The sequence below is a fragment of the Sapajus apella genome, unplaced genomic scaffold (assembly GCF_009761245.1).
Source record: "Sapajus apella isolate SASKATOON/1434 unplaced genomic scaffold, GSC_monkey_1.0 scaffold119, whole genome shotgun sequence".
NCBI classification, from domain to species: Eukaryota; Metazoa; Chordata; class Mammalia; order Primates; family Cebidae; genus Sapajus; species Sapajus apella.
Window position 1 is genome coordinate 4815566 of NW_022437059.1, and position 14877 is coordinate 4830442.

General features: G+C 46.0%; 1 protein-coding gene across 1 annotated transcript in view; it reads left to right on the forward strand.

Moving 5' to 3' along the window:
• Positions 1–539: 539 nt before the first annotated feature.
• Positions 540–14877, forward strand: part of PCP4L1 (Purkinje cell protein 4 like 1) — a 23123-nt gene continuing 8785 nt past the window's right edge. The window contains exon 1 of the mRNA XM_032260952.1: positions 540–797. Within this exon, the coding sequence (XP_032116843.1) occupies positions 789–797 (9 nt within the window). The 5' untranslated portion in view covers positions 540–788. The remainder of the gene's footprint in view (positions 798–14877) is intronic.

The window sequence follows — 14877 nt, forward strand, 5'->3', positions numbered from 1 at the left end:
TTCACAATTTCCCTGTTCTTTGCCAAAGAACCCTGTCCATTTGCTCCAGCCTCCCTCCCTCTCTCTCTTTCTTTCTCTCTCCCTCTCTCTCCCCCTCCCCCTCCCCCCTCCCCCAGCCTTCCTCACTCTCTTGTGCTGTTCCCTTGTCCAGGGTGACATCCTACTACCAAATCTTAATCTGCGACATCTCTTAGCTTTATCTCTTTCATTCGCTGTTTCCTGCTTTCCGCGCACCCTCTTGATTTCCTTCCAGCTCTTCTTCTTTTTCTGAGACTCACACACTCCTTCCTTATCTTCCCTCCTTGCCTCCTTCGTGTACCTCTCCTTCCTCCCTCTCTTTCTTTGCTCCCCCTACTTCATTTTCTGTCCCCGCATCCCCCGACGGTCTCCCCCTCCTTCCCGCTCTCTGTCTTACCCTAGTTTGGAAATGCAGCAGACCTCTAAACCTGCCACCATTGGATGCAAGAGGTTGTCACTCTACGGTAGGAGAAGCTACTATTGGTCGGGCTGGAGGCGGGTACCAAGCTGAGTATAAAAGGTGGGGCCGGAGGCGGTGCGCCGAGGGGCTCTGACAGGACTGGTCGGAAAGGGTCGTCCGGTAGGAGCTGGGCGCCGAGAATCCCTGGTGCCAGCACCAGAGCAGCGGCTCTCCGTACTAACTCCTCTCCTGGTCAGCCGTAGCCCCTGCCGCAGAGCCCGGCAACTGTCAGCCATCGCCCGCGCAGCCCCAAGGGCCCCTCGCCTCACCTGTGCTTGTCGCGCCCCGCGCGCGCTGTCCGGCTGTGGAGATGAGCGAGGTGAGCGGCGCGGCCCCCGGCGCTCTCGGCAGGGCTGCGGCGGGGAGGGGGCTGCAGCTCGGGATCCCAGGGAGGCGAGGGAAAGCTAGGCAGCCTGGAGAACCCTCCAAGGGCGCCCCACTGCCCTCCTGGGAACGCTCCCACCTCGGGGCGCTGGGAAACGATTGGAAGGCGGGGTGCGGGGAGCTTTCAGTCTCCCTACTGTGGACGGGGCTTTTGGGGGTAACTGGAATCGGCTGTAGAGACGGGAGCGGGGCGGGGGGATGCTGAGCTCTCAGGTGGTAGGTCATCCCCTCGGGATACTGCCCTCTGGATCTGTCTTTCTGCCCGAGGTTATTCTGGCTCCCCATACACCCCTCACTTCGCTTCTATCCCCTCTCTCCTAGGGATGGAAGGCTCTCGCATTCCTTATGTAGCCTCTAACAAGAACTCCATCCCTGGCCCCCAGGGAGGGCCACTATTCCCTTTTAGAAAGGTGGCATCCTGCCCTGCACTCATTCAGTCAGGAACGTTGGAGGGACCTTTTCTGATACTCAGAAGCCCCTGCCAGCACCGGAGGAGATGTCCCCTTCAAGAATAGACTTCCCTCTGCAGTGCTTGTTACAAACTAGGTCTTCCAGCAGGCTCTGTGGTGTTCATCGTGGCCAGACCCATTCCATTAACTGATTTACTGTTTTCAAAGAACACTGTTCATGGGGTAGGGGAGTGGTGGGGGGGTGTCAAAGCAGAGACTTTGGAAAGACGCCTCCCATTGTCTTTTTGTAGGCACAATCTCATTTCCAAAAACAAGGATCAGCCTTCCCAAGTGAAGTCAGTCTGGGTAGTGGCATGACAAGCTTGCCCTCTGCAACCTCTTTCCTGGTACCCACATAGTTGTGTTAAATCCAGCTCCTCCGCAGTATGTCAGATGTGTATGTAGCTCTGCTACTTACCTGTGATGTAGGCACAGTACAAAACCTTTGTTTCATTTTTTATCTACAAAATGGGGTTAATATTGGTGGTTGTAACAATTAAATGAGATAATAAATGCCAAATACTTCAAACAGGACCTGGCACTTTATATTAGCTATTATCTTTCTGTTTCTGTTTTTTTCCCCCATTAGAGTATTACAGAAATTAACAAGAATTCCCAAAGACATTAGATTACTGAAGGAATAGGACCCTGGAGCCTGGGTTCCAGTTTAGATACTAAAAGTGAAGATCTCTACTGACTTCTACCAAAAGTTGTCACCCAGGGAGCTAATTAGTGCTGACTGCTGTGTTGTCTTGGTTGCCATGTTCACTAATTTTATCCTGGAAAATTCAGATAGCTTGGGGGCTGCAGATGAACCACAGTGGTTTCTAGTCCCTCAGCTGGTTGTGACTCTGATGATGGCAATCTTTCAGAAAGAAAAGAAAAAAAATGCATCAACCTCCTCTTTCAGCTGTAACATGGGAAGAGAGGTTTTCTTTGCCCTCTTTTCACTGAGGTCTAGGGTTCATACCACTCCTCCTACCCCGAGCATTTCTAAATCTGAAAGTTGTAATCCAAGCCATCCCCTGGGAGTTTGTGATCTGAGGGCTATGCCAACATGAGGATTTGTGGTTAGCCTGTGCTTTTTGGGGGAAGTGCACAGCCCCTTTGTAGGACACACTATAGGGGCTGGCATTTAGGGTGGTATTTGATGGAATGATAAGCCTGTTTTGTGGCAAATAAAACAATTTGGTGTTTGAGGGGAAAGTCAAGTCTCAGGCGCCCTCCTGACTCAGCAGCTGAATTTGGTTAGCCTTCAGGGCTAGGGGCTCAGTAGAATGAAGAGAGAAGGGTCCACAGATGAAGGCTGTCAGTGTATACAAGGCTGCTCAGCCTCCTAGTCTCTCAGAACTGGTTTTAACTAGCAATTTACTTGTAGAAGCTGCCTCCTAATATGGAGCTGAGCCTGGTCTTAGGGATGAGTACTTATAAAATCCAGAAGCAGCTGTCTCTGAAACAGGTCACAAAGGGGTCTCTGCTTCTCTAGGGGCCGAGACCCAGCCTATTTTCTTCCTCTTGTAAAAGTTATGGTAGAAGGTGGAAGTGTTGCCCAGAGCTCTAGGGAGACTCCAAACTGCTTCATTTCTCTCAGCCCAGCCCCATGGGGCTCCTCTTTCAGGCTGAAGAGCCCAGCTCAGGAAAGCCCTGTGTACCTTGAAGCTTACGTAAGTTTCACCTCCCCCAACTGCTTATCTTCTTGCTTCAGAGAAACTGCATGAAATGAGATGATTTGGGATGTGTTTAAGAGACTCCTATTTCAACTGAAGAACAAAACCAGGGAAGAGTCTCCAGACCTAGAACAACCAACAGTGCAGGGGTTCTGGTGGGGCTGCTGGGAAGGCTCTTTGGCTCTGCCTTGCCTTTGGGGCTCTTTGCTGTCACTGATTACTGCAGTAGAGCATTTCCCCGTGAGTGTGTGCACGCGCATTCGTGCACGAAGGAGCTGCAGGGACTCATCTCCAATTTGTCTGCATTCACAGCTGCAGGGAGGATTTGATTGCTGTGGATCACAGGCTATCTCCTATGGTTTAATAACTTTTTCCTAGTTTCAGTAATGCATGGGAATGGGAGATGTGTACAGTTTCTGAGGGCTCTTTCCTATAATCCTTTTTCATCCAGTGTAGCTGGCTGCTTAAAGCAGAATTGCTGGTTCTTTTGTAATCCTGTTGCATTTCTCATCTGTGAGGAGCCTCGCTGGGGAAATCCCTTGGTCTAGCAGTCATCCTGCTGAAATGGGAGTCATGGACCACTGGTGACAATCCTCATGGTGTCTGTTCTGTGTTTTGGCTGGCAGGGGCTGGAGCAAGGGACAGATCAACTAGAACTGTCATTTAGGGGAGAGCTTAGACCTGGTGCTCCTTCATTATCCTGCTTGCTCTCTTCTTACCTAATGAGAATGGGATATCACACTTTAAAGATTCACACACACACTCTTCTGTGCACATCTGTCTGCATCTGCCACCTTCCCAACAAGGGAAGTTCAGTTAGAGTGATACTGTTCTGTTATGTCTCCTGAACCAGTTGTTAGGGAACCTGGTGTGGACTTGGAGGAGATCCAAGTTTCTCTCTCTCATTGGTATGTTACTTTTATTTTGGTTATATTGGATATACAAAATAGGAAGGCTGGTCACTTACTGATATTGAAATGCCTTCTACCTCTGGAAACAGCTGACTTGGAGTGAGGAAAACCAGAACTTGCTCATCCCTTTTTTAGTCTCCCATTTATGTTACTGGTTTTAGCTGTTTAGGCAGGAGCCTGCGGCGTGTAGAAGTGGCTGACTTTGTAATCCTGTGACCTGGAAATATGGATGATTCTTTCTCTCAACTACAGCTGTGATTTGTTAGCTCTTAGAATATCGTCTTTATAGGGTTAGGCAGCCATAAGTAATATGGCTGAAGTCCAAATACACAAACCTGATGCATCTTTCATGTCTGCCCATGAAGGGTCTTAACTGATGGAAGTGGTGGAGATAGGGTTGCAGGCAGAGAGGATGAAGAAAGGTGAATAATTATCTCTTCAGGGTGGTGGTTCTATGAATGCCTCCCTCTATTTTCTTTTTACTTTTCTCTATTTCTAAATTGTCTTTCATGAGTCTATTTTATCATAGAGAAAAATAAACTTAGTTCTGCAAAAAATTCCTCAAAATAGAAAGTTATCTTTCACCAAGAAAACCTCAAATAAAATATCAAAACATTTTAGCGGTGCAATTTTAGATTTGTTAAGGAGCCCCAAAGATCATCTGGTCCAATCTTCTCATTTTACAGGTGAGGAAACTGGGGCCCAAAACTTATTTAAGTTTACTCAGTACTAGAACCAACACTAGGGCACAGTACTTCTGACTTCTCATTCTAAAAGAACATTCCACAAGACTCCTTTAATATTTTACTTTGGTAAATACAGAATTATTTGATTAGCATGCAACCTTTTGATGAGTATATTTCAAGTATTTTATTTTATTTTTTTGAGGCAGATTCTCTGTCACCCAGGCTGTAGTACAGTGGCACAATCATGGCTCACTGCGGCCTCGAGCTCCTGGACTTAAGCAATCTTCCCACCTCAGCATTCCGAGTAGCTGAGACCACAGGTGCACACCACCATGCCTGGCTAATATTTTTTTGTAGAGACAGGTTTCACCATGTTGCCCATGCTGGTCTTGAACTTCTGAGCCCAAGCAATTCACCATCTCAGCCTCCCAAAGTGCTGGGATTACAGGCATGAGCCACCATGCTTGGCCTCAAGTGTTTTTCTTTTTTTTTTTTTTTTTCTTTGAGATGGAGTCTCACTCTGTCACCCAGGCTGGAGTGCAGTGATGTGATTTCAGCCCACTGCAGTCTCTGCCTCCTGGCTTGAAGCAATTCTCCTGCCTCGGCCTTCAGAGTAGCTGGGATTACAGGCATGTGCCACCATGCCTGGGTAATTTTTGTATTTTTTTTTTTTTAGTAGAGATGAGGTTCACCATGTTGACCAGGCTGGTCTCAAACTCCAGGCCTCAAGTGATCCACCTGTTTAGGCCTCCCAAAGTGCCAGGATTGCAGGTGTGAGCCACCACCCCTGGCCTCAAATACTCTATAAGAAATATAGGCTGGGCACGGTGGCTCACACCTGTAATCCAGCACTTTGGGAGGCCGAGGTGGGAAGATCACAAGGCCAGGAGTTTGCGACCAGCCTGGCCAATATGGTGAAACCCCGTCTTTACTAAAAATACAAAAATTAGTCGGGCATGGTGGCGGGCGCCTGTAATCCCAGCTACTCAGAAAGCTGAGGCAGGATAATTGCTTGAACCTGGGAGGCAGAGGTTGCAATGAGCTGAGATCACACCACTGCACTCCAGCCTGGGACAGAGTGAGACTTTGTCTCAAAAAAATATAAAAAAAGAAATATAAGCAGTGTAGCTGAGTGTGGTGGTTCACGCCTGTAATCCCAACACTTTGGGAGGCTGAGGTAGTCCTCCCACCAGCTCAAACTCCTGCTTGAGCTCAGGAGTTTGAGACCAACCCAGGCAACATGGCAAAACCCTGTCTCTACTAAAAATCAAAAAATTAGCTGGGCATGGTGGTGCATGCTTGTGATCCCAGTTATGTGGGAGGCTGAGGTGAGAGGATCTCTTGAGCCTGGGAGGTTGAGGCTGCAGTGAGCCACAATGACACCACTACACTCCAGCCTGGGTGATAGAGACCCTGTCTCTCTTACATAAAAGAAATATAAGCAGTGTGATCTAATAATGCTGAGCAAGAGGATAGAGACAAGAGACCAACATTAGATAATATTTTATCAAAAGAGTACTAACTGGTAGGATACTAGTCAGGACAGGTACTATCCATTCTTATGCAGGGTGCCTAGTCATCTTAAAAATGGGTGCAGAAAATGTGCTGGGGTGGAGTAGGTAAGCTGATGGGAGTGAAGGAAGTAGGGAGCTTGGAGGCCCTTTTTTCATGGGTTCTTAATTTCGATGTTCATCATTGATTCCCATAGTCACAGGAAAGCAGGTGTCTAAGTAAAATTGGTGTACCTGGCGACCAAACAGCCTCTGAATATTCAGTCCTCTTTCGTTTGGCCACTTGACTTCCAAGTAGGGAGTACAAAGGCTTTGGGAAGAGAACAGTAAGGCCAGGTGTGGTGGCTCATACCTATTATCCCAGCACTTTGGAAGGCTGAGATGGGAGGATTGCTTCAGCCCAGGAGTTTGAGACCTGCCTGGGCAACATAGCAAGACCCTGTCTTTACAAAAGAATAAAAAATTAGCCAAGTATGGTGGTGTGCACCAGCTACTTGGAGGCTGAGGTGGGAGGATTGCTTGAGTCCAGGAGGTCAAGGCTGCAGTGAACCGTGATTGTACCACTGTACTCCAGCCTGGGCAACAGAGCAAGACCCTGTCTCGGAAAACAAAACAAAACAAAACAAAAAACAGCAAGAGGATGAGAAAGAAGAATGCATTAGGCTGGCAAGGTAAGTGATGAAAGCCTACTGGGATTCAAGCATCCTGCGTGTATGATTTTCTAAATCCATTCTCCAGACCTGCTGCTCAAAATGGCTTGACTTACACTGGAATTATTTTAGCTATAAAAGTAAGCTAAATCAGAGCAGATACAAAACCACTTTTCTTTTTTTTTTTTTTTTTGAGACAGAGTTTCACTCTTGTTGCCCAGGCTGGAGTGCAGTGGCGTGATCTCAGCTCACTGCAACCTCCTCCTCCCAGATTTAAGTGATTCTCCTGCCTCAGCTTCCCAAGTAGCAGGGATTACAGGCACCTTACCTCACACCTGACTAATTTTTTTTTTTTTTTTTTTGTATTTTTAGTAGAAACGGAGTTTCATCATGTTGGCCAGGCTGGTCTTGAACTCCTGACCTCAGGTGATCCACCTGCCTCAGCCTCCCAAAGTGCTGGGATTACAGGGGTGAGCCACTGCGCCTGGCCTCAAAGCCACTTTTCTGAGAGATCTACATCCCTAAAAGGTGCTCATAAACAAGCATCTAGAAATCTAGACCTTGTCACAGTCTCCTCACTGAAGCCTGATTGCTGTTTCCCCCCAGGTTTATTCCTGAAGACATGCTCGCCTAGATTTCCCAGTACCCTACCCCTGGTAAAGGGGCGCCATTTACCATTCTGTTGTCTCTGGTGCTGCCTCCCTTCCACACAAAGCCCTCCAGCTGTGTTTGCTTTGCAGGCTGCAGGGGGGAGTAATACGTTTATTTTGGGACATTAAAATTTATTTTGGGTGGGATGCACATTGAAGATTATAGTAATAAACGATGCTTTGGTACTACTCTCTCTCCCCCCCATTCCCTATCCCCTAGTATGGGATAAAGGCACAGCTTTAAGCTGTGTGCAGAGTACCACAAATAACCACTTATTAAACTGTGGCAGCCCATTGGCGGGGGGAGCGGTGGCGGGGAACAGGCTGGGGCTGTTGACTCACTGCATACCATGAGCTGGCATGGCCAAGAAATTCTGCCTCTGACTCCAGTTGGGGGTACTTCTATTCCAGGAAACAGGGGTGGGATGGCTAAGAGGGGAGGATCAGACAAGGGGGCTTGGGAGCTAGAGCCGTTTAGGTTCTGTTTCTGTCTTAGGATGCATCTGAGATATAGGGCATTGGAGAAGTAGTCTATATATTAAGAGAGGAATGTATGTATATAGAACCTGGAATAAGGATTCCTAGTTCTTTTTCTGTTATTATCTTGAGGGTGACCTTGAGCAAGTCTCTCTCAAGCTGTTTGAGGACTGCAGCTGGTTGCTGCACTGAAAGAATTGAAACAGTTCCAGCAGTGCTCCAAAAACAGCAGTCTAGGGTCTTCCAGGGGCACTAGAGGATCCCAGAGGCCTCTATGAGTGGTTTTTTTTTTTTTTTTTTTTTCCCTAGCAGTTACCTTCATTTAACACTGGAGGAGAATACAGTATGTCAGAAGGGATAGAAGGGTCCCAGGGGTGGAGTAGGAGGGTGCAAGCCTCTTTGTTACCACTTAGAAGCAGATCCACTAACTCCTGTCCCCCTTCACTTCCTGCACCTCTAGAGCAAGCAGGGAGCTTATGAAGCCTAGGATTTATGTCAATGCAAAGGCAAGGAAAGAGACTTTTAAAGGCTAGTATTTAGGATTTTTAGGAGTCAGTCCCTTTTTAGGTTTTTCTGCCTTGGACTGTAGGACAGGATTCTGAGTTCCTGTGTCTATCTAAACTAATTCTGGCAGTAAGTACCAAAATGTGTTTATAATGTGTTTTTATTTGCACAGCATCCAACTATGTCATGCAAATGCAGGTATAGGTGGTCTAGGTTTGGTGAGGTGATCCTTGTTTCTGTTTGTTGCTGCTGGTAACAGCCTGTGATCTCTCTTTAAAGAGCCCAGTGGGCTGAGAAATATGGGGAAATCTGGGTAGTTGATCCTTTCCAAGGTTCTAAGTCACTGCTTAGAGCAGAAGGGGTAACACTATCTTCCCTTTTCTGGTGACAATGGTTGCTGTGGCAACGCTATTAAAGATGAAAGCCACAAAAGAAGGAAGAAACACAGCCCAAGAAGGGAGCAGGGAGGGTTGGGCCTAGAGTTACAGGGTATCTGTTCCCCAATAGTGGCAGCAAAAAAACAGCACCAAACTTGCTACCTTTTGACTCTCTAGGTGCTTGCCACCACAGAGTCTGGCTCTGTCACCCATGCTGGAGTGTAGTGGCATGATCTTGGCTCACCACACCATCCACCTCCTGGGTTCAAGCAATTCTCCTGCCTCATTCTCCTGGAGAGCTAGTATTACAGGTGCCCACCACCATGCCTGGATAATTTTTATATTTTTCGTAGAGACAGGGTTTCACCATGCTGACCAGGCTGGTCTCGAACTCCTGTCCTCAGGCGATCTGCCCGCCTCAGCCTCCCAAAGTGCTGGGATTACAGGCGTGAGCCACCATGCCTGACCAACAATACTATCTTGTGAGGCAAGGAATAGACTTATACAATCATTTTCATGATATAAAAGTGGACTCAATCAAGGAGATATAGTTTGTTTACTCCTGAGCACTAATCTCCTTCACCCTGTGGTGTATAGCTTAAAAAAAAGAGATATCTCAGGGTTCCCAGAGGTTTACAGTCATTCTCAGCACTTTTGGGGAGACATTGGGAAGACAGATTGTGATTTCTAGAGTTTGTTTAGAGGGGAAAAAAAGAGCATTTATGAAACTCCTATGATAGCAGAATAAGCCTCCAGGGCCCTTCGAGCAATCTCAGGGATTCTCTTCCTCTTTCAGTTCCACTTAGAGAAGATCTACTCTGTGGCAACTCACTCTCTGATTCTAGTATTTTAACCCTGCAGTACCTCAGCATCTTGACCTAAACCTATTGTTATATTCAACCCCAGATGATATTACTTTGGAATAATAACTATTTATTGCAATATGTGCTAGGTATTTTACATACATTTCTCTACCTTCTTTTACCTTTTTTTTTTTTTTTTTTTTTTTTTAATTTGAGACTGAGTTTTGCTCTTGTTGCCCAGGCTGGAGTGCAATGGCACAATTCTGCTCACTGCAAACTCTGCCTCCTGGGCTCAAGTGATTCTCCTACTTCAGCCTCCAAAGTAGCTGGGATTATAGGCATGTACCACCACACCTGGATAATTTTGTATTTTTAGTAGAGACAGAGTTTTACCATGTTGGTCAGGCTGGTCTCGAACTCCTGACCTCAAGTGATCCACCCACCTTTGCCTCCCAAAGTGCTAGGATTACAGGCATGGGCCACTGTGCTCTGTCCTTTTATCTTTCAAGGTAGATATTATCTCTCTTCTGCAGATGAGAGATCTGAGCACAGCAAAGCTAAGTAATTTACCAAATGTCACACAGCTAGCAATGGCAGAGCTGATATTTGAACAGATAGTCAATGCAGATCCAGGGTATGAACCCAGATCTGACTGACTCCATCTAGTATGCCGCATTGATGCTCCTAGGAATTTGAAACCTAAGAGAATTTTATTTTTTCTTTTATCCTCATCTTCTATGTGATGGTAAGGCCTAAGAAAATTTTAATTCACATAATATTCATTGAGTACCTACTGTTAACAAGACATGGGCTTTAGTTATTGCAGGTCTAGACACAAATGGAAAATAGGGACCTTGCTTCAAAGGAAATAAAATCTAGCAGGGTGCTGAGGGTGGGGAAGGGGAGGTAAGACATATTACTGATACTAAGACATATTACCTGTACTTGTAGTACAGGTACTTCTCATGAAGTATATTTCATATTACCTGTACTTGTACAGATAATATGTCTTATCTGTTACCTGTACTTGCAGTAAAGGTAACATGAAATATACTTCATGAGAAGGTCTTTCCTTCATTCTCAGCTCTCTTTCAGGCACATATGTTAAAGGAAAGGAAAGCAATGATCTGGCTTCTGAATCCCTTTTCCATAACCTCTGAACTGACTACAGAATGGAGGCCCTCAACTGACTGAAAACAAATTTGATTTCAGAAATTTAGATGAGATTGCAACTAAAACAGAGAGCTCCCTTCATTTATTTAAAAAAATACTTAGTGTAACTCATGTGTAAAGGATCAATAGGAATTAATGACATAAAAAGGGATAAGGGGCAGGGATAAGGGAACCATATACCAAGGTCCTGAGGTGGGAGGGAACATAGTATGTTCCAGAGATGAGGTTATTGAGATAATCAGAGGCTGCATAATGTAGAGCCTTTTAGGTTGTATTAAGGATTTGGGGCTGGGCATGGTGGCTTACACCTGTAATCCCAGCACTTTGGGAGGCCAAGGCAGGAATACTGCCTGAGCCCAGGAGGCAGGAGAATTGCTTGAATCCTGGAGGTGGAGGTTGCAGCGAGCCGAGATTATGCTACTGCACTCCAGCCTGGGCAACATGGCAAAACTCAATCTTTACAAAAGATCCAAATATTAGCTAGGTGTAGTGGTGTGTGTCTGTGGTCCCAGCTACTCAGGAAGCTGAGGCGGTGGGGGGATTGATTGAGCCCAGGTGGCCAAGGTTGCAGTGAGCCGAGATTGTACTACTGCATTCCAGCCCTGGAAACAGAGCAAGACCCTGTCTCAAAAAATAATAAAGGGCTATGCACAGTGGCTCATGCCTGTAATCCTAGCACTTTGGGAGGCCGAGGCGGGTAGATCACCAGTGGTCAGGAGTTCGAGACCAGCCTGTCCAACATGGTGAAACCCCATCTCTACTAAAAATACAAAAATTAGCTGGGTGTGGTAGTGGATGCCTGTAATCCCAGCTACTTGAGAGGCTGAGGCAGGAGAATTGCTTGAATCCTGGAGGTGGAGGTTGCAGCGAGCCGAGATTATGCTACTGCACTCCAGCCTGGACAACAAGAGTGAAACTCCATCTCAAAAAAAAAAAAAAAAAAAAAATTGGTATTCCTCAATATTGACAATTCCTATTTTCCTAGACCTACTTCTTTCTTCTCTAATGGTAGTTGGAAAAGAAATTCAGGTTGAGGAAGGCTTTATTTTTTAACTGACATCCTTAAGTAATATATTTATTTACTTCTTAGAGAGGAAAGCTTTATATGTAAGAGTATAGGGAACTGATTGTCAAGATTCCTGAGAAGGAGAAGGGTGATGGGATCTAGTGCTCAGATGGCAGGACAAGACATCATCTCAATGCCGACAAATGCTCTGGGAGGAAGTGGACAGGGCAAGTGTGTGGTGCTTCTCTTTCCTGGAAGTGGGAGGAAATGAAAAGGGTAGATACTCCTGGGGAAAGTATTAGGGAAAGGGGGAATGTTATTGTGTCATGTTCCTCTCTGCAATCTCAAAGCCTAAAGAATAAAGGATCCTTAAGCCGATAAGACTTTCCCTTTCCTTCTTCCCCATGGGAAGGGAGAATCCACAGCTTTGAGCTGCAGAGGAAACAAAAAAGTACTCATGGGGAATTGACAGCGTCATCAAGATGATGGAATGGAACATTGGTACACAACAGGCTCAGAGCCAAGGAGAAAATAAATATAGAAATGTAGGCAAGGAAAGAAACTAGAACCCTCTGGGGAGAATAAATTAGGGAAAAGAGTTGATGGGCCTCACAGTTGCTAATTAGTGTTTGGTATCTATTGAAAAGTGAGAAGCATTTAGTCCCAGCTTGTGGGGTGCAGGTTGCTTACACTTTGGGAGGCCAAGGTTGGAGTATTGCTTGAGTGAGAATATGTTTTAAAAGCAAACAAACCAAAAATCCCATTTAGTCCTGTGTGGGCAGTGAGGCTGAACTGAACCAACCCCCAAGCTCACTAGAAACTTGGAATAACAGGCTTGAATGACAGTAACGGAGTCACTTGAAATGGAAGGCAGTAGGATGATCCTACACATGGAATACTCAGACTCTGAAGGGCTGGGTTGTGGCTCCGTGAGTAAAGAACACATACGTAAACTATGGCTGTCCTCCAGGAGTCAGCCTCGTGTGTCAGGAGACCCACTGAGAAACATTAAGATGAAAAACGGAATCAGGGTGGTTAGATCAATGAGCAGAAATCTGAGTGACAGGCATGGTCTGGGATCAGGTTGTCAAATATTAATAACATGTAAAATTGCTCCATAATGGCAGGACTGAACCCTGTTTCCCAAGTTCCTTGTGGAGTGTGCATGAAGATAGTGTTGTACACGCATGCACATACACATCCATACATGCCCATGCGTTTGATTGGACATTGAGAAAGAGCGTAGTATAATGATCAAGAGCATGGACTCTAGAGCCAGACTGCCTGGGTTCAAATCCTAGCTTTGTGGCTTGTTTGGTCTATGACTTTGGGCAAGATAACCTCTCAACTTCAATTTCCTTCTCTGTGGAATAGAAATAATAATTATACCCTATTTTATAGGTCTGCTATAATTATCCAATGTGTTAGTGTTTGTAGAGTGCTTAGAAAAGTAGCTGGCACATATAATTGCTCACATATATAAAGTAAGGTGACATTCTGAAATCCTTGTTTTCTTCCAGTTCCCCTAGATGGGTCCTATAAGGAGAAGGAAGGATTTGCTAAACCATTTCATTGTTGTTGTTTCTGGTCAGAAAAGCTCAGTATTGAAAGGAGTAGAAGGCTGGGTACGGTGGCTCACTCGGGTAATCCCAGCACTTTGGGAGGCCGAGGTGGGTGGGTCACCTGAGGTCAGGAGTTTGGGACCAGCCTGGCTAACATGGTGAACCCTTCCCTCTACTAAAAATACAAAAATTAACTGGGAGTGGTGGCACATGCCTGTAGTCCTAGCTGCTCGGGAGGCTGAGTTAGGAGAATCACTTGAACTCGGGAGGTGGAGGTTGCAGTGAACTGAGATTGCACCATTGCACTCCAGCCTGCACGACAAGAGCAAAACTCCATCTAAAAAAAAAAAAAAAGAAAAAAGGAGTAGAAGAACACCTGAGAGGTTTGTGATCCATACCTGGCTAGAATGAGGGGCTGAAAATTGCTGGCCTGTTACAGTTCTTGCAGTTTGGCCTCACTCCTCTGGAGGTATGAGTTTTTGTAAGAAACAGTAGAGTGTATGGTTTCTAGTTCACCCAGAGTGGCCCTCCATGCCTCCTTTGTTTATGTGAAGTATGGTTAGTCTGATGGCTTGCAATGCATATACCAGAGGACCTTAATTCATCTAAAATTGCTGTGATTCTGGAAGATAAACATGAGGATTGAGGCAGAGGCCAGGGACTAATAAAGGACTGAGCACCATATAGAGGGTGGGAGCAGGCAACTTGTGATCTAGCTGCCCCCACCCCTAACCTCAGCAAATCACAAATAACTAAATCCAGAAGAGTATCTAGAGTGGCTATTTTGAGAGCTGGCTAGAGAGAGAGGAGGAAGAAGGGCAGGAGATAAAAGCCCCTGTACCCTTTTCAGCAGAAGGCGAGAGGGAGATATCAAGGGGCATTGTGAGGAATAGGAGTTTTCTTCTCCTTACAGCATCCTTTTCTGGTTTCCCAAGTGGAGACCCCCATTTTTAGATTATTATCTCTCATAAATTCAACCTAAATGGAGCTGGAAACCCTAGGGATGGGGGGACCAGATGGCAGCTGAGCCACTGCTCCATTCCAGCACCAGTGATCTCAGGAGGGGATGGGGAGGGGAAGCAGCTGGCAGGGCAGAGGGAAAGTGGCAGCCTGTGTGGTTTAGTTCTGACACATATTCCTGCTTAGGATTCCCAAGGTCCGCTGATATAAGAAGGAACATAGAGGAAACAGCCACCTGAGGGAAGATATTTAGAGTCAGTGTCCAGATTTTCCTTCAGAGAGGAGGGGTTGGGGTGAGAGAAAAGCTCTGATGGATTAAGGGAACAGGCTTAGAGTCAGACATAGGGATAATGGCTAAATCGTGGATCAGAGTCTGAGATTTACTGGCAAAAGAGCGTAAGCTTTGAGCTCAGAAATTATGAGACTATAGAATTTGCCTCTTAACCTATGACCCTCTCATCTGGACAGTTGCTGTTATCATATTAACTGCACACTCCATCCAGGTCATACTTTTTTTTTTTTTTTTTTTTTTTTTTTTTTTTTTTTTAAAAAATCTTCCTTTTTTTTCCCCGCTGGGGGGGGAGGGGGGGGGTTCTCTGTCCCTACAACCCCCCCCCCCCCAGGTAGTG